At 34.4% G+C, this 17,243-nt stretch overlaps 2 protein-coding genes, 1 non-coding gene and 2 pseudogenes across 5 annotated transcripts; 4 read left to right on the top strand and 1 right to left on the bottom strand.

Moving 5' to 3' along the window:
* The first annotated feature begins 663 nt into the window (after positions 1 to 663).
* On the top strand, positions 664 to 1,738 carry LOC120134285 (annotated as a pseudogene).
* A 180-nt stretch (positions 1,739 to 1,918) lies between these two features.
* On the top strand, positions 1,919 to 1,999 carry TRNAL-AAG. The gene has a single exon. It is a non-coding gene; the product is annotated as a tRNA-Leu (tRNA).
* Positions 2,000 to 3,288: 1,289 nt separating this feature from the next.
* Positions 3,289 to 10,699, top strand: LOC120134413 (phosphatidylinositol 3-kinase, root isoform-like). 2 transcript variants are annotated; one of them, XM_039150847.1, is made up of 17 exons: positions 3,289 to 3,516; positions 3,727 to 3,828; positions 3,924 to 4,020; positions 4,741 to 4,899; positions 4,990 to 5,199; positions 5,483 to 5,661; positions 5,946 to 6,093; positions 6,719 to 6,814; positions 7,413 to 7,548; positions 8,150 to 8,271; positions 8,492 to 8,686; positions 8,795 to 8,965; positions 9,053 to 9,190; positions 9,598 to 9,752; positions 9,906 to 10,049; positions 10,216 to 10,363; positions 10,477 to 10,699. In XM_039150847.1, the coding sequence occupies exons 1-17, from the start codon at positions 3,413 to 3,415 to the stop codon at positions 10,612 to 10,614; spliced, it is 2,442 nt and encodes an 813-aa protein (XP_039006778.1). In that variant the 5' UTR covers positions 3,289 to 3,412; the 3' UTR covers positions 10,615 to 10,699. The 2 variants fall into 2 exon arrangements, with proteins under 2 accessions (XP_039006778.1, XP_039006777.1); XM_039150846.1 differs by having other exon boundaries at positions 3,290 to 3,524; positions 3,732 to 3,828; positions 10,477 to 10,698.
* On the top strand, positions 8,991 to 14,497 carry LOC120134414 (ADP-ribosylation factor 2-B-like). Of its 2 annotated transcripts, none has more exons than XM_039150849.1 (7): positions 8,991 to 9,001; positions 12,604 to 12,763; positions 13,118 to 13,188; positions 13,348 to 13,467; positions 14,107 to 14,225; positions 14,309 to 14,390; positions 14,467 to 14,497. In XM_039150849.1, exons 2-7 carry the CDS (start codon positions 12,616 to 12,618, stop codon positions 14,470 to 14,472), a joined length of 546 nt encoding a protein of 181 aa, XP_039006780.1. In that variant the 5' UTR covers positions 8,991 to 9,001; positions 12,604 to 12,615; the 3' UTR covers positions 14,473 to 14,497. The 2 variants fall into 2 exon arrangements, with proteins under 2 accessions (XP_039006780.1, XP_039006779.1); XM_039150848.1 differs by lacking the exon at positions 8,991 to 9,001 and adding an exon at positions 12,016 to 12,115 and having other exon boundaries at positions 12,593 to 12,763.
* Positions 14,498 to 15,173: 676 nt separating this feature from the next.
* On the bottom strand, positions 15,174 to 16,753 carry LOC120134415 (annotated as a pseudogene).
* Between the last annotated feature and the right edge of the window lie 490 nt (positions 16,754 to 17,243).

Raw genomic sequence — 17,243 nt, 5'->3', positions numbered from 1 at the left:
GAGAAGAAGATGAAGAAGATAAGTTTGGAAACTTATCTCTTCACACATGCATCACATGGGTATTATAATACCCACTAAAATTTAGTTAATTATTTTTCTTGTTCAATAACCTATTTTCCCTTTGACTATTTCAATAATTACTAACAACCCTTTAGGAAATACTTTCAAATAAATCATTGAACTTTTCAACTTTTTCACTTTAATCACCAAATTCTGAAATTTTATAATTTGGTCACTAACCTGTAGTTTAGGATGTTACATGAAAGACTTATCAGAATGAGGATTGCGGTTGATGGGAGTTACATGATCTGTGGTGTGATGCCTGAGTCTAAGTGCCATCTGTTTTTTTTAATGTTGTTTTTCTCGAGAAGTTTGGAAAGCAATTCTTTGTTTGTGTAGGATTGATAGAGATGTAGGAAATTAGGAAGATAAGTTTAATTGGGTTGTTTCTTACCTTAAGGGTAAGTCTTTGGTTGTTTACATTCTTAAAATAGCTTGGTGTGCTTGTATATGTTTTATATGGGAAGAGAAAAACTATAAACAATTTAGGGTTATAAGTGGGAATGCTGATGATATTATTGAAAGCATTAAAAAGATTGTGAGGGTTAAAGTTTACAGGAAAATCATTAAAAGTAATGTGGTTAATCACAATCTTTGTATAGCATGGGGAATTCCGTCATCTTAGGGGATGTTTTGTACCTTGTTTTGATTGGTAGCATCATTTTTAGGTTGCTTATTGGATAGTAAGATGAATTACTTATCCAAAAAATTATGTTGATCTTTTTCATGTTTTGATTGTTGTTGTAAACATGTTTCAGTTCTCAAAGATTGAAAGAAGCTTAGATTAGTAAGAAAGTACACAATTCTTTTAACATTTCATTTGAATCATTTTGTTGCAGTCTCTCTGGTGACTTTAACTTCGATCCTCTAGGCCTCAGTAAGAACTTAATCCTCATCAACACGTCGAGTAGAATTTTTCTTAGACCATTGATGATGCATGTACACCCCTATGGAACTGCTCGGACCCAGATTATAATGATATTTTTTTCTATAACAGGATCTAACATTGAGACATTGAGATGGAACGTACAGGAGAAGTTGGTGCATTGCAGGTGGACAATGTTGGGAACCACTGGTATTTTCATCCCAGAGTTCCTAACAAAGAGCGAGATCCTAAACATTCCTTCATGGTACTCGGTAGGCAACGAGGAATACTTCATTGACATCATGACTCTCTTCATCGTCTTATATATCTTCATCGACTAGGTCGAAGGGAGAAGATGGCATGACATTCTCAAACCAGGGAGCGTAAAAACCGTCTCCTTCTTCCCCAACAACAAGCTAATTGAGACCAATGTCGGGTAACCTGGTGGCTTGTGGTTTGACCCTCTCGGGTGAGGAAGTGGTTCACCCGAGAAGATCAAGGAGTTGAGGACCAAAGAGATCGAGAACGATAATCAGCTATGTTGACCGTGATGGGTGCTTGGTTCTAACATATCTACACCGACGCAGGTCCCATTGTCAATTTATTTGGTCACCTTGTCGATCCTGGTCACGCCACCATTTTTGCGGTAAGTTTAGGCCCTTTGATGTTCCACTTGGATCTGTTTTCTTGTTTTGTTGGATTAAGATTAAGCGTTTGTTTTCTCTTATTGTATGTGTTTGTTTATGTTTGTATCAGTAGATAATTGTAATGCCTATGTTAGATGATGTACAAATTACCTTTTATGAAATTTGATGCAATGAATATTTTTTGTTAAGGTTAACCAATCTATGTAACTTCTAGTATATAATAATTTACCTATTATATTAACATATCATTCAAAATCAAATTAAAATTGTTTTAAATATTTTACCCTAGATTTTCTTAATTTTTATAAGGGAACATATATTATTATTGTCAGAATTTCTTTCAAACGTGGAGTTGGCCGAGTTGGTCTAAGGCGCCAGATTAAGGTTCTGGTCCGAAAGGATGTGGGTTCTAATCCCACACTCCATATGTTAGTTTATTAATTTGCTCCTTCCAGGAAAATTGTGATCTTAAACTCCTTTTATTTTCATAAGATTCTGATTCAGTCCCTAAAATGCTTTGCAACACAATCTGTTTCTGGTAACAGATTAGTACTACTTAACACCATGAAGGTTAACCGATTAGTACTACTTAACACTGTGAAGGTTAAACCACATTAGTAAACCACATATGTTACTACACAGTAAACACGAGTTGAGTTCGAGTATTACTAAGCTCGTGAGTTTAAAAATTTTAAATTCGACTTAAAAAATAAAATGAAGTTTGATTTGAGCTCGAAAAAAATTGAACTTAAAATATTTTCAGACTTAGCTCAATTGAAACTTAAATTCGATTTAAGCACAAACTTTAGTTGGAACCTGAACAATGAGTACATAAAAACCTTACATTGTATATAAAAACATATAGATGTTAATATTATTAATAATTTAAGTTAAACAATTAAAAATTTAACATATTATTTTTTCGAATTATTCGTGAGGTTTTTAAATCGGATATCAAGTAACTTGTTTTAACTTGTTAAGTAATTGAGTTCAAGTTCGATTCAAACTCATTTGATTGAAGTGCTTACCAAACTTTAACCATATCAAACTTAAATAACTCACAATATGTCTCATTTCATTTACCACTCTAGATGTTACAAAATAATTCCCTTTCTCCCTACGTATTGTAAAATAAATAATAATAATAACAATAACATATCAAGAGAATGTTACAAAATAAGAGTGTTCATTTGTATCTTTTATTTTCTCTGAATTATTTGATTAGATTTATTTTTAACTTTTTTATAAGATTATCTTATTTTCATTATTTGATGGTTAATTAATACACTTCCATGATTTTCAAAAAAATGATCCATTAAAATAATTACTCTGTTATATTTTATCGATATTATAATATATTATATTTATTTATTTATTGGATAAAATTAACCGTTATTATCAATTAAAATTTATTAATAATAAAGTTTTTTTAATGTAAGTTGTAAAGTAATGCGCAATGGCAACGGGCCAAAAGTATTGGCAACCTAATACATTTGTTCAGTGGGTCTGGTTTTTGTTTTGGGCCGAATCCTCATTGTGTTCATTTACATTAATTAAGTTCCAATAATAATAATAATTGTTATTTTTTATTATTAAAAAATAAAAAAATAAAAAGAAAATCCAATTTCTGTTTCAGTTGGGTCGTCTTCTACGCGAACTCAAATCTTTGTTTTTTTTCTTCCAAGTTTTAGCTGGGAGCTTAGACTTACAAGGAGACTTATACGGATATATATCTAAAACAAAACTTCTTCTTCTTTTAAAAATCCCATTAGTTTTTATACTCTTACTAGTTTCTCAATCTGAAAATTCAGAGCTAATCAAAACCCTAGAAAAAGATACAATGAGTAGCAACGAATTTCGATTCTTCTTGTCTTGCGACATCAATCTTCCCGTTACCTTTCGTGTTGACAGATTGGAAGGGACTTTGCCTTCCACGAATTCTCCCAATTCAGGTGTGAGTCCTAATTCAGTTAATATGACATACCGATATTTTTTTAAGAAGAAAAAATTTGTTAGTTTCTAAGTTATTTTTCTACCCGAAATTTTGTTCATAATTTCACTATTATGGTTAGTATAACAAATTTGGAAGTTTTATGCTGCAGCGTATTGAAATTTTTATTTTTCTTAAAGACTGGTATAATTTTTTTATTGCTTTACAGGAATTGATTCCATTAATGAGGAGAGGAAAGCAGAGCTCTATGTGGAGTGTGCATTGTACATTGATGGTGCTCCGTTTGGTCTTCCAACAAAAACAAGGTTTTTTTTATTATTATTATTATGGAAAACCAAAAGTTTCCTTTATTCAACTGTGTCTGAAGAGTTAGGGAATTGATATGCTTTTCTGCTACCAGGTTGGAGTCTGCAGGACTGTTGTATTGCTGGAATGAACTGGTAACATTGAGTAGTAAATATCGGGACTTAACCGCACACTCACAACTTGCTTTGACTGTGAGTAGGAAAAATAATGTTGCTTGCTTTCCCATTGCATTGCATGGATGTGTTCAAGTTGAATTCTGTTTTTGTGGGTTGGTAATATGAGTTTTTACTTTATTCATGAGTGTGAAAATGGAGCCAGGGAAATTTATTTTTATATTCTAACACTTACTGTCACAACTTCTTCATTTGATTATTTCTCGGCATGAGAGGCAAAACCTTAGTTGTGTCTCTTTTTGTTCAGAAGTCTTTGATGGTATCTCTCTTAGCATGATTGTCATTGATGTTAGTTGTTGTTGTTATTATCATTATTACTATTATTTCAAATGTAAGTGCATGGATTTTCTATAAGCTTTAACATTATCTGTCACCAATATATCTTAGTCTAAACACAGCCTGCAAAAAGTTAGCTTCTAGAGATGAGGTATTTAATCTTGAGATTGAGTTGGAATGCCCCTGAGGTGTTACATGGATTTGTGCTATGCTGGTGTTAGATTTTCTTTGGTATTTTTCGTACAGATTTCCTAACTCAACTGATTTATCAGTGCTCAAGATTTAGACTTATAAATTTAGTTTATTGCTTGCATGGAGATTTTAGCCTTTTTATGCGAATTTCTGAAAACAGTGGTATTATACTTTTTATAATAACCTTTCTTTTCATCCATCTTTAAAAATAATATTGCTACATTCCCTGGTTTGGCCTTTTACTGAATGCCAATCTCCTGGAATGTTAAGGTTTGGGATGTTTCATGCGGAAAAGATGATGGATTAATTGGTGGAGCTACGATTCTTCTATTCAACAACAAAATGCAACTCAAAACAGGGAAACAGAAGCTTAGGCTGTGGTTAGGAAAACAAGCAGATGGATCGTATCCAACAAGTACTCCTGGAAAGGTTCTGGTTGCTGATGCATAATGTTTCTGGTTTAGTATTTGGTTATATAGTTACACTTCTTAATGTATACGAAAATATATCTCAATATAGGTTCCCAGGCATGAGCGTGGAGAGTTGGAGCGTCTGGAAAAGCTTGCAAACAAGTATGAAAGAGGACAGATTCATCCTGTTGATTGGCTAGATCGACTCACATTCAAGGCTATGGAAAAAATCAAGGAAAGGGAAAGCCTGAAAAATGGGAGCTCTCATTTATACTTAGTTGTTGACTTCTGTAGCTTTGAACATCGAGTTGTTTTTCAGGTATGATCCTGTTCTATGATCATCATATAATTTATTTGCTACTGGCTTTTGTAGTGAATGTGAAATACCTTATGCATTTGAGAAATTGAAATTTATCTTCTTATATCCTCTCAAATGTTTAGGCATTTTGAATCTATTTGTTTGTGCGCAGTTTGTGCATTTTATTTATATAGCAAGCTCTCAATTTCATCTATTCAACCATAATATAAAGGAAACTGTATTAACCTTTCTGTAAAATTATATCTTCCTATAAGAATAGTCCCAACTTTCTTTTGTTTTGCAGGAATCAGGGGCCAATTTCTTGTTACCATCTCCAATAGCTTCATCAAATGAACTGGTCATTGTGTGGGACCCTGAAGTGGGAAAGATAAACCCTTCTGAGCACAAGCAATTGAAGCTTGCGAGGAGTTTAACTCGTGGTATCATTGACAGGGACCTCAAGCCAAGCTCTAATGAAAGAAAGTAAGTTTAAAAACATCTTGAAGCTTCTATTATCCTCCAAAATATTCAGTTCCCTGGTTGTTTCTTTCTAGCATGCATACTATCATTGAGATAGAATGTTTCATCAATTGTCTGATTCTGCATGGAAATTTATAGTTTTGTAGCAAGTGTTTGCTGAAACTTGGTTGGGCATGTGGGACCAACAACTCTTTGGAAATTGTCATGGCTGGTTTTTTTCATTCCTACAGTATGTATTCTTCTAAGATCTTCTTCAACTGAATTGTGTTTTTGTCTGTAATTGTAAGGATAATACAAAGAATTTTGAAATATCCACCTACAAGAACTTTGAGTGGAGATGAGAGGCAGCTCCTTTGGAAATTTCGCTTCTCATTGATGTCTGAGAAGAGGGCCCTCACAAAGTTTCTTCGATGTGTTGAATGGAGTGATGTTCAGGTTTGCATTTACCTTTTGTTCTTGTTTTTCTGGTGAATTCCAGCTTCTGGTCTAATGCATGGAAAACTGCTCCTTGATTATTCTTGTATCTCTCTTGTCTTAAACTTTCAGTGTCTTCTAATTCATCTTTGCGGCATCTTCTGATCTGATTATGTTATCTCATCCAAATAGGTGGCGCCATAGAGTCTACCTTGAGCCTTTTCATATTATATGAATTCTGTTTTTGATCCATTTTATCACCTTTTATTTAATACAAGAGTATCTGTGGAGTGTCATAGATTCTCCATTCTTTATTTCCATATTTTATGATTTCTGTTATTTTTATCTGATAAACCATCTAATATTTTGAAATTATAGAAAGATGTTAGGTAAGGACTGCAGAAGAAAGAAACTTGTTCCATGTGACATGATTATTCGTTAAAGGATATTTTTTCTGTAATTGGTAGGCATTAATGCACATTATGCTCAGATTTGCAGGTCTGAATGATAACCTTTTGTGGCTTTGCCGCCTTTCTCTACCTACTGTTTGTTTGTTTAATATAGATGCTGAACCAAAAATAGATAGAAACTATTCTAATTAAACAAAAATGATTATACTTTAAGAGTGAGGTTCATTTGTCTGCAGGAAGCAAAGCAGGCAATAGAACTTATGGGCAAGTGGGAGATGATTGACGTCTGCGATGCGTTGGAGCTTCTATCTCCACTTTTTGAAAGTGAAGAGGTACGTGGTAAGATTCGGCTGGTTTTTGTGGGGACATTTTTTGGAACTTCTGTTAGAATAGGTAACTGTGTAAGATGCCCTTAGAACTTAGGTTGCTTTCTTACTACTTTTTTAACATTATAATGTACCAGAGTTGGTTTTTTGCCAACTTAATTTCCTTTTAAATATTTCAAGTGAGTTTGACCTTTCTCCACAATCTACTACCTTTTCCGTATATGCTTTGCTCTTTACACATTATAAAACTGCTGCTCTCTTACTAGAATGTCTTTTTTGTTTAACATTCTCATATCAAAAAATTTAGCGCTTGCTCACACAAGGTCTGGTATCTGTCAGTTACATTTTAAGTTGGGGCAAAATGAAATTTGCACAGTCTAGTACTTGTACCAAAATCTATTACTTTATTCTTGGCTGATCCGGAAAGAGTCTAGCTGAAGTATCCTTTAACATTTTGTCTTAAGTGTAGGTTGAATTAGAAAATCTATAATATCTTTCTCCATTATTCTTACAGCATTTTGTCTGCAGTGTAGATTGAATTGGATAATCTATAACATCTTTGTTCTGAAATAATGATTGTCCGAGTATTGATCATTCTTAACAGGTTCGTGCATATGCTGTTAGTGTTCTTGAAAGAGCAGATGATGAGGAACTTCAATGTTATTTGCTTCAATTAGTTCAGGCTCTTCGATTTGAACGCACTGATAAATCTCGGCTTTCTCAATTCCTTGTACAACGCTGTATGTTGGATTATGCTTGTGTGAATGTACTGTTTGTATATGGACACAATATATGTTGCATTTTTGCAGTACAATTATTGACACTTTCCTTTTTTTTTTATTTAAAGAAATTGCTATTTCTTTTCCTTCTGTTTTTAACAAATGTCAAGACTCACCTCTCTCTCTAAATTCTCAATAATTGTCTTTGGCAGAGCTTTCTTTTCTTTCAAAACTCTACAGCTGAATGCACTCTCTCTCTCTCTCACTTAAACCTTCTTTTGCTCTGCTTTCATTCTGTAGCCCGATACTTTCTCTCCAAAGGAAATATATCCTTTGTGTTTTTTTCATTCTATTTGTAGGGAATCAGGGATAAAAGATTGGAGATAAACATTTTGATTTACCCTCTTCTTCATAGCTGAATATTTTTGGTTAGAGCGATTTATAAAAGTTACTCTATTTTATTTTCTTGACTCTTGATATTAAACGGTCCATTTACCATTTTATTCAGTAAATTAAAACTTTTGGTTAAAGTAATTAAAGTGGATTTTATCCTTTTATCAAAAATTTCAGTAACACCCTTAATCAGTTGGTAGCATCTGAAAGTATTCTTGAACTTTTGCAGCTTTACGAAATATTGAATTGGCTAGTTTTCTACGGTGGTATGTTGCTGTGGAACTTCATGATCCTGCCTATGCAAAACGATTTTATTCTACGTATGAGTTCCTAGAAGAAAATATGATAAAGGTATGAGCTCCAATTTTACATGACTGCATATCACCATCTACTTTTCTGTTTAGGAATAGAAATAGTTTGTACAATCACTGTAAGTAGTTGGTATCTAATTTGCAATTTTGGAAAGTGCAAGTTGCAGTAACATTTACCATCATTAGTTCTACTTTATGACTTCAATATTGAAGAGTTTGATTTCTTTTTCAGCAGTTTATAATCACTCATGTTGTTACAGTTGACAGCTGGTGTAAATGGACAAGAAGATGGTTTTAAAAGGTGGCAGAGCTTGGTGCGTCAGACAGAACTGACAGCCCAGTTGTGTTCTATAATGAGAGATGTGAGGAATGTGCGTGGCAATACACAAAAGAAGATTGAAAAGCTTAGACAGCTCCTTTCTGGTCTTCTTAGTGAACTTACTTATTTTGATGAGGTATTTCTTTGACATGAATTTTCATACTATAACCTTCCAAGGCTCCTATGAACAAGTGTCTAGTTCGTTTTACAAAACTACCATAACTATATTTCAATATTGTTTCAGCCAATTCGGTCACACTTGGCTCCAAGTGTCCTTATCACTGGAATTGTGCCTTCAGAGTCATCAATATTCAAAAGTGCATTACATCCTTTGCTACTGACTTTTCGAACAGCCAATGGTGGACAATGCATGGTCATATTTAAGAAGGGTGATGATATTCGGCAAGATCAATTGGTAATTGACAAAATTCTAGTAGAAAGATCACAAAAGGTGTAGACAATCCTTCATGTGGTTAATGTAACTGGTGTGTGGTTCCTGTAGGTTGTTCAAATGGTGTCACTTATGGATAGATTACTGAAGTTGGAAAATCTTGATCTGCACTTAACTCCATATAAGGTACTGGCAACTGGACAAGATGAGGGCATGCTGGAATTCATACCATCTCGTTCTTTGGCACAGGTATTATACTCTCTCTAAATGATGTTTTTCCAATGAGGCAAGTACAGTCACAATGAATAACATCCACTTTTTTTACGACTCCCAAGTTTAGCTTTGTTCCCCCCACACGCTTGCAAAGTTGCGTACTCTATAAATTTTCCATATGGTTGAGAGAAACACACAGGGTATTGTTTGCTTTAACCCATTGGGCCTTACGGTTTTGTCCACAAAATTTCAAGTAGTGTGAATATCTACCCAATCCAACTATAGTCCGCAGTCAATGTGGGGTTTCAAGCTTCCTTTTAGGACCGTGACACAGCCTTTGTGAACTATTAATATTCAAGGGTGATGTTTTTTTTTCTCGTCAGTGTTCATAATTGTTCTGATTTTTCTAAGGACATTTTGGATGTGTTTCTTTCCTTGTGCAGATTCTCTCTGATCATCGTAGCATTATAAGCTATCTACAGAAATTTCATCCTGATGAACATGGACCATTTGGGATTACAGCTACTTGTCTCGAAACCTTTATAAAAAGTTGTGCTGGCTACTCTGTTATCACATATATACTGGGAATTGGAGACAGGTGAACTTTTATCTGTCTATAATATTCAAATAGTTCCTATGCACATTGATTTTTTCTTTTTGGCAAAAACTTGCAGATTGGCATCTAATATTTAGCCTTGGATTTTCCTTATTTAATTTTCAATTTCTTAAGAAGATTTTTTATGGGTTGCAGACATCTTGACAATCTTCTGCTAAGAGACGACGGACGCCTTTTCCATGTTGATTTTGGTTTTATTCTTGGCCGGGATCCTAAGCCATTTCCGCCGCCAATGAAACTTTGCAAAGAAATGGTTGAAGCTATGGGTGGAGCAGAGAGGTAATTTAGTTACTCCTTTCCCATTTTCTTTCCCTTTTTGCATCTCTTGCTGATTAAGCTCTCTTACATTAAGCGTGCACAGCACATATATGTTCATGACCAAGGAAATTTAAATGATTTGCTGCGGCATCGAGGTGCATAAATGGTTTTTCCCCCCATTTTGCAGCCAATATTATACGAGGTTTAAATCCTATTGTTGCGAAGCATACAACATTCTCCGTAAATCCAGTAACCTTATTTTGAATCTTTTCCATCTAATGGCCGGTTCCAACATTCCTGACATAGCATCTGATCCTGAAAAAGGCATCCTCAAGGTGGGTTTCTTTATGTTCTAAATCTGATGATCGGTCACAGAGTGTTCTTATTTGTTTATTTATTTATTTATTATTATTTTCACCCATTTCGACGAATTCTGTTGGTGGTATAGCTCCAAGAGAAGTTCCGGCTGGACTTGGACGATGAGGCCTGCATACATTTCTTCCAGGATCTTATCAATGAGAGTGTTAGTGCGTTGTTTCCTCAAATGGTCGAGACTATTCATCGGTGGGCTCAATACTGGCGCTGATCCTCAAAAACAAACTTAGGGGATATGAGTTCTCCGGAGATTGAATTCGGAATCGGTGAAAACTTGATTCATCTTTTATCATTCTATTAGTGGTTTAGTTTATCAAAGAAAGTATATTTAATTATATCTAATTTAATGTAAAGTTCTGATTTATATCAAAATATTTGTATAATTCAAAAGTTAGAGACTTAACAACAAATAGAAGTTAAAAATTTGTGTAGAAATAAAAAAAATGTGTACATGATTGGGGGGGAACCCACGAAATAGGTTGAAAAGCAATAGATGTATTGGTGTTAGGAACCTTAGGAACTAAGGTTGAAACAGTAGAATTAAAAGCCTTAAGCATACTACCAGTTTCAGAAAGAATGAAAAAAAACAGTTATAAAAAACCTTAATAGTAACGGATTGTGGGCGAGGTGGTAAAGATTTCGAACCAGGATTCTGTTTCTCTAAGTGGTATCTCGATGGTGGTGCTGCAGCGTGAATGGAGGGAAACGGTTGTTCTTATCCGGCGGGAACGTAATGCAGTGGCGGATGTGTTGGCAGCTTTGAGTCGAGGCAATCCAGTAGGATATTGCCTATTCGATTTGCCACCTACTCAGATAGCACAGTTGGTGCACCAGGAAGCCGAATAGAGCATGCTGCAATATGAGGTCTATTTCGGGTGTGTTGGGGTAGAGAAACCTCTTAACATGAGTTTTAGTGGGAAGAAACATTGGATTTTTAAAATAAGATTAGATATTTTAATTTTGACGTTATGAATAGAATAAATTAATCATAATAGATCTATGTAGTATCTAATTCAAACTATTCAATCAATAACGAATGATTATAAAAAAACCTTAATAAAAGCCGAAAAAATAATAACTTTAATTCTACAATTAGCTCAGTAATAAACTCTTATTAAGAAGCATTAATAATAACTAATAACTTTAATAGTAAAGAACACCCGAATTCATTGAATTATGCTTTAACGATTGTTTTGATCATTAAACTTATAAAAATTATAAAATAATTATTAAATTATTATAAAATAGTTGCTAAAATATTAATAAGAGTATACATTTGATAACTTTAATGATCAATTTATATTTTTTAAAATTTAGTGATCAAAATAATTTTTGTTCAGTCACCTCTGATTCACTTTAATAAAGAAAATAAATAAGCAAGCTATGCTGGGTCTGGACGCACGCAGATTGTAAAGAACAGTGACTTGTCAATAAAGGATTGGAAGTAAAACGCGAAATTTTACGCATGGGGGTATTTTCGTTATTTTCTTGTGAAATATGGGGAAATGTATCTGGTGTGGCTGCAGCGCGCCTTTTCCTTTAAAAATAAACGAGTAAATAAGGACATTTCTGAGTTCCAATTCCATTCCACATTTAATTGGCGTTGGTCTCATATCTCGTTTCTTTCTCCGTCTCTCTTTTCTTCCATTTACTTCAATAATTGATTTCAAATTCAAAATTTCTCACATATCTCTCTGCAATTATCTCCAAAGGTATAATCATTCTAATCTGTGTTTAGATTTTGCTGTTCGATATATTGCAACCGATATATGTAAAGAGATCAATTCAACGCGCCAGTAGTTTCTCTCTGTTTTAGATGCGAGTCTTTGATCCTTGTCCTTTAAACTCGTTGCTTAAGAACGGTTCTCGCCTTGGAAATGCTTATCTCTTCATGCCTTATCTGTCGAATTTTGAGAAATCATGTTGCTTTCTGGTGAATTATTCTAGATCTGTTGTTTGCCTCTCTCTCTCTCTCTCTCATATATATATATATATATATATATATATATATATATATATATATATATATATTTCTCAATGGGAATATGGAAATGGCATTGATTCTTCGCACCTTTGCTTTTCAGATTTATTTGATTCATGAAATCTGTTTGTTGATTGGAAAATGGAATCCTTGAGTTATTATTTTTCTTTTTTTGGAAATGATATATGTAAATTTTCATGATATTAAGGGATTGGTAAGTAAGGAATAGAAATGGGGCTGTCATTCGCGAAGCTTTTTAGCCGGCTTTTTGCCAAGAAGGAGATGCGAATTTTGATGGTGGGTCTTGATGCAGCCGGTAAGACCACCATCTTGTACAAGCTCAAGCTTGGAGAAATTGTTACAACTATTCCAACAATCGGTAAGAGCACTTTCAAATCCCTTTTTTTAATATTTGGTTTTGGTGGTTATATGTAGTTCTATATTAGAACCATTATAATTGTTTTGTTGTTATTGGCTGCTTGTAATAGAGTAGCTTTAGAATTTGATATATTCAAATAAATTGTGATAATCTTTATCTTATTTTTGAATTATTAGTTAATTTAGTTTAGATGTCTATGTAACTATCTGTTTTTACCTCTTTAAATAGAGATTTCTATTGAATAAATCGAGTGGAGTCATTTCATATTGTGATTTGTTTAACTTCTTGTTTGTGATTATTGTTATCTGTGTTCATGCTTTATGTTAACTAGTCATGTTTTCTTATTCTTTATAGGATTTAACGTGGAAACTGTGGAATATAAGAACATTAGTTTCACCGTGTGGGATGTTGGTGGTCAGGATAAGGTATGAGTTTTTCCCTTTAATGTTTTCCCATTTATTTCAGCAATATTGCAAATTACTGTTTAATTTTTGATGTAGTAATGGTTAAGAAACTTTACATATTGTGACATCCAGGTAATGGCTAATCAATAATGCCCTAGTTTTTCAATATTAATCATGCAGATTCGTCCATTGTGGAGGCATTACTTCCAGAATACACAGGGTCTCATCTTTGTGGTTGACAGCAACGACAGAGACCGGGTTGTTGAGGCCAGGGATGAATTACATAGAATGTTGAATGAGGTATGCTAGTTACATTTTAAACGACCTTTGTCTCCATGGTTATTATTTATGCTTGCTTTCCTTCGCATTATAAGTGGCTTTGGATGCTATTGTTTCCGCCTTCATAAATATTAGATTTAATAGCCCTACACAAACAAAAGGGTGGCCTAGTATGGTGCTTAAGGGTCAAGGATCCTATATGCTGATCAGAGTCCACTGTTTGCCCCTAGTAGTCAAACAGTTTTCTTCTTAACTTGATTCGTTAGCTGTTTGTTTCAAGGTATTCCTAGCATAAAGGACCTGATTCCTCTTGCTACTTGAGCTATCAATTGTAAAGACCACTGAACAAGTGCTAGAGTGACTGTGGGTGTTGAAATACCTTATGAAACTACAACTTTAAAGCTAATGATTATTTTTCAATAAAATTTGTCTGTACATTCTATGTTACTGTTTTTGTTCCAGATATTTATTCATCAAAAGTAGTTTGATGTAATGACTTTTTTTACATTTACATTGTCAATGGGTATTCCAATAAGATCAATGAAGGTCGAGAGTTACTGAAAAATTGAGGGCAAACTAAGGATCATGATTTGAATCTTCTGCTTTCGGATTTATTTTGCCTAATTGTCATTGATAACTAGTTCACTAACTCATTTTCAGGATGAACTGCGAGATGCAGTAGTACTTGTATTTGCAAACAAGCAGGATCTTCCAAACGCAATGAATGCTGCTGAAATAACTGATAAGCTTGGTCTCAACTCCCTTAGAAACCGTCACTGGTAAGCTTTTTGCATCGTCATTTCCCACTTCAGTCACTAGTTTCTCATTTATTATCACGGACGCAACTTGCTCGTCTTCTCAGGTACATCCAGAGCACCTGTGCAACATCTGGTGAAGGGCTTTATGAGGGCCTGGACTGGCTTTCCAACAACATAGCTAGCAAGGTAAGAAGATAAACTAGCACAATTTAACTTTATGGATGATTTTACCGTTCTCTTATGTTCATATGCAATTTTGCAGGCCTGAAGTCATTAGGAAGGTTATTATTATTATTATCTATTTTTTTCAGTTATTATTATTATTATTATCATCGTCATTTCGACCGCAACAGTTGGATTGTTATGTGTTTATGCTTTTTCGGTTATTATTAGGTTAGGACATTGTGGTTGTATATTGTAACTAAAAACTGGTTTGGTTGGAGGTAATGCTTCTTTTCTGTAACCAAAACTTCTTTGCAATTGCTTAATTACATTTCTATGAATTGCTGGAATCCTGCAAATCTGGTTTTGCATTAGTTTTGCAAAACAATTATTTGAGTTGGAGTATACACGAATTTTAATTTGGTGTAATTATATACATGTTTAATTATTTATTTTACGTACGACTAAAACTATCATCTAGTGTCAACTAGTCATTGGTGTAGTTATTAGTTTACACCTAGCTCCGGGTTCAAACTTCGGATAACCAAATCAAGTCGAATGCCAATGCTCTTGTAGAAAATCCATCAATTCACTAACATTGAACTAAAATTGCAGAAGCCATGTGAATCTTTTCAAGTATCTACTATATGAAAATCATTGATGCGACAGACTGCAGATGAAACTGAATCAATCAAAATGATTGTGCATTCAAAAGCTTCTTACGATGCTGCTTTGCGTTTCTTCTATGTAAGTTCCATCTTTCTTTAATGTTACATATGTGCTCAACCGGGTGATCCTCATTTCTTTTGTTAGATAATCTAAGGTCCTTCGAATTCTGGGAGACAGCTTGATTGCCACCCGTAAGTCTAGCAGCTTCGGCAAGTAGATCATTTACCAGCATTTCAGTGGTCTTGGCAGTTATTCCCCTTATATAACAAGAAATGGGTGGGGGAGGGACAATGGCTGGTTGAACCAGTTGGTTCAACCTCACCTTTGATCCGATCCTTCCTTTGCCGCCACTGCATGAACAATACTCGGCCAACATTTTAGGTTTGAGAGGATAACAGATTTCCTCATCCACAAAAACAGGCTCTATTCTCCACTGACCTTAAAACTTCTTCATGAATCCCGTGTTTACTTGTTCGAATTTCATATGTTTATCATTCATCATTAGAACCAAGAGTTACGTGCTCATAACTCACGCATGGTAATTCAAAAAACGGAAAACCTTACCGAGTGATCTTCTCGGTTTTAATCCACAAGAACTCGAACCGAAATGGTCCCCGACCACCAAAGGAATTTCCACAAAACTGTTTGCTCCACCTCAACCAGCTGTCTTTGTCCTTCATCAACTAGTACCTTTCTAGATATCACTTCCTGAAGCAAAATATCAGTTTAGGAAATAAATATAAGAAAGCTCCAAAACTGCTTCAACCAATGACGCTGGGAGATATCATCGCATCAAACCGGAAGTCATGCCCGTAAATAGAAAATTCCACATCTACTATTGCCTATGAAAATGTACGGCTCTCACCTTAATGTTCTTGAAAACTCTCTTGCCATCAGGATCGGTTAAAATATCATAAACTGCATCTGGGGGCAACCCAACATCAAGTTATGTCTTAAGGCTGCATAGAGAACCTTTCGGTACACTGAACTGCCAAGAATAACATAGGCTAATTCTTTGCAAATTGATATATCCTTAGGTTATCTTTAGCTTTGCCTATATTAATGAAATATTGCTATGAAAGTTCATGTTTTCGACTCATCTAGTGTTCAAAATCGTATATGAAGTGTTCGGATAACATAGCTCTTGAGAAGGAAAACATAAAATTTCCCGGTTTACCTTAATTTCTGGAGGTTGATTGTCGCATGAAGGATTTTCTCTCCAAGCTTGCAATTGTTTCTCTAGATCGACACTCGATCCAGCAGATGAGCCCTTCTCTTCCCCAAAAGAAGGGTTCTCAGATTTTAATCCATCAGTATCTTTTGCTAATTTATCGAACTGTGACCGAGGCAAAAAAGAAGAAGAAGAAGGGAATTTCCATTCAAACTTTGATGTACAAGAAATCCATCCATCAACATGGCATTCCAATAAATGAATTTCACTTTACATCGGAGAAATGACTAACCTTAACATGGTTTTGAAGTTTGTTTGGAAGCTGAGCAAAAAGGGCAGAAAATACTTGATCAAACACCTTGAGTTTCCCATTTCTGTCACTCCTGGGAGCATCCCTGCTTCCTTCTCCCCCTTCCATATCACCTGTTAAATCTGAAACATTAAGACAACTCGTAACCCACTACCGTATCGGTACACCATTAATATCCTATCGGACCATCGAAAACTTTACACACACCATATGTATTAATGATAGCTAGAATAAGAATTCTCAAGGCATTTCATACGTTCGAAGCCGTTTATTTACAGAGAAAACGATGAGAAACTAAAGATAGAACACAAGGTTATTCATTGAAGTTCAATGTAATTTTGTTATCCTATGGAGAAAAGACTCAATTTGTCGCCATGACTCTATCTACCAAAGAAAAAGATCAAACAAAACCCATAGTTAAAACTTAAATCTCACAACAAAAACTCAAGGAAGAAATCGTGTTGTGGTGTTGTCGGAAAACCAAAACTTGTTTACTCCAGTAAGCATTATCTCTTCATTTATTTTGGATGGACTAAAAATTACAGCCACGAACAAACCCTTGACGGGATTAATCAAATTTTTAGCAGTATGTCAAGGTTTTGCAGCTAAGTTGGGAAAATTGAAGTAGAAATGGAACAGCTTGTACAGTGAAAAACTAAGACAAATAAAGCCGTATCTTATCTTAATATTGTTATATTAAATTAATAATTTCGTTATTATACCTAAT

The sequence above is a fragment of the Hibiscus syriacus genome, unplaced genomic scaffold (assembly GCF_006381635.1).
Source record: "Hibiscus syriacus cultivar Baekdansim isolate YM2019G1 unplaced genomic scaffold, ASM638163v2 tig00110597_pilon, whole genome shotgun sequence".
Taxonomy (NCBI): Eukaryota; Viridiplantae; Streptophyta; class Magnoliopsida; order Malvales; family Malvaceae; genus Hibiscus; species Hibiscus syriacus.
The sequence above is the reverse complement of the archived record's forward strand: the minus strand, read 5'-3'. Positions and strand labels throughout refer to the sequence as shown.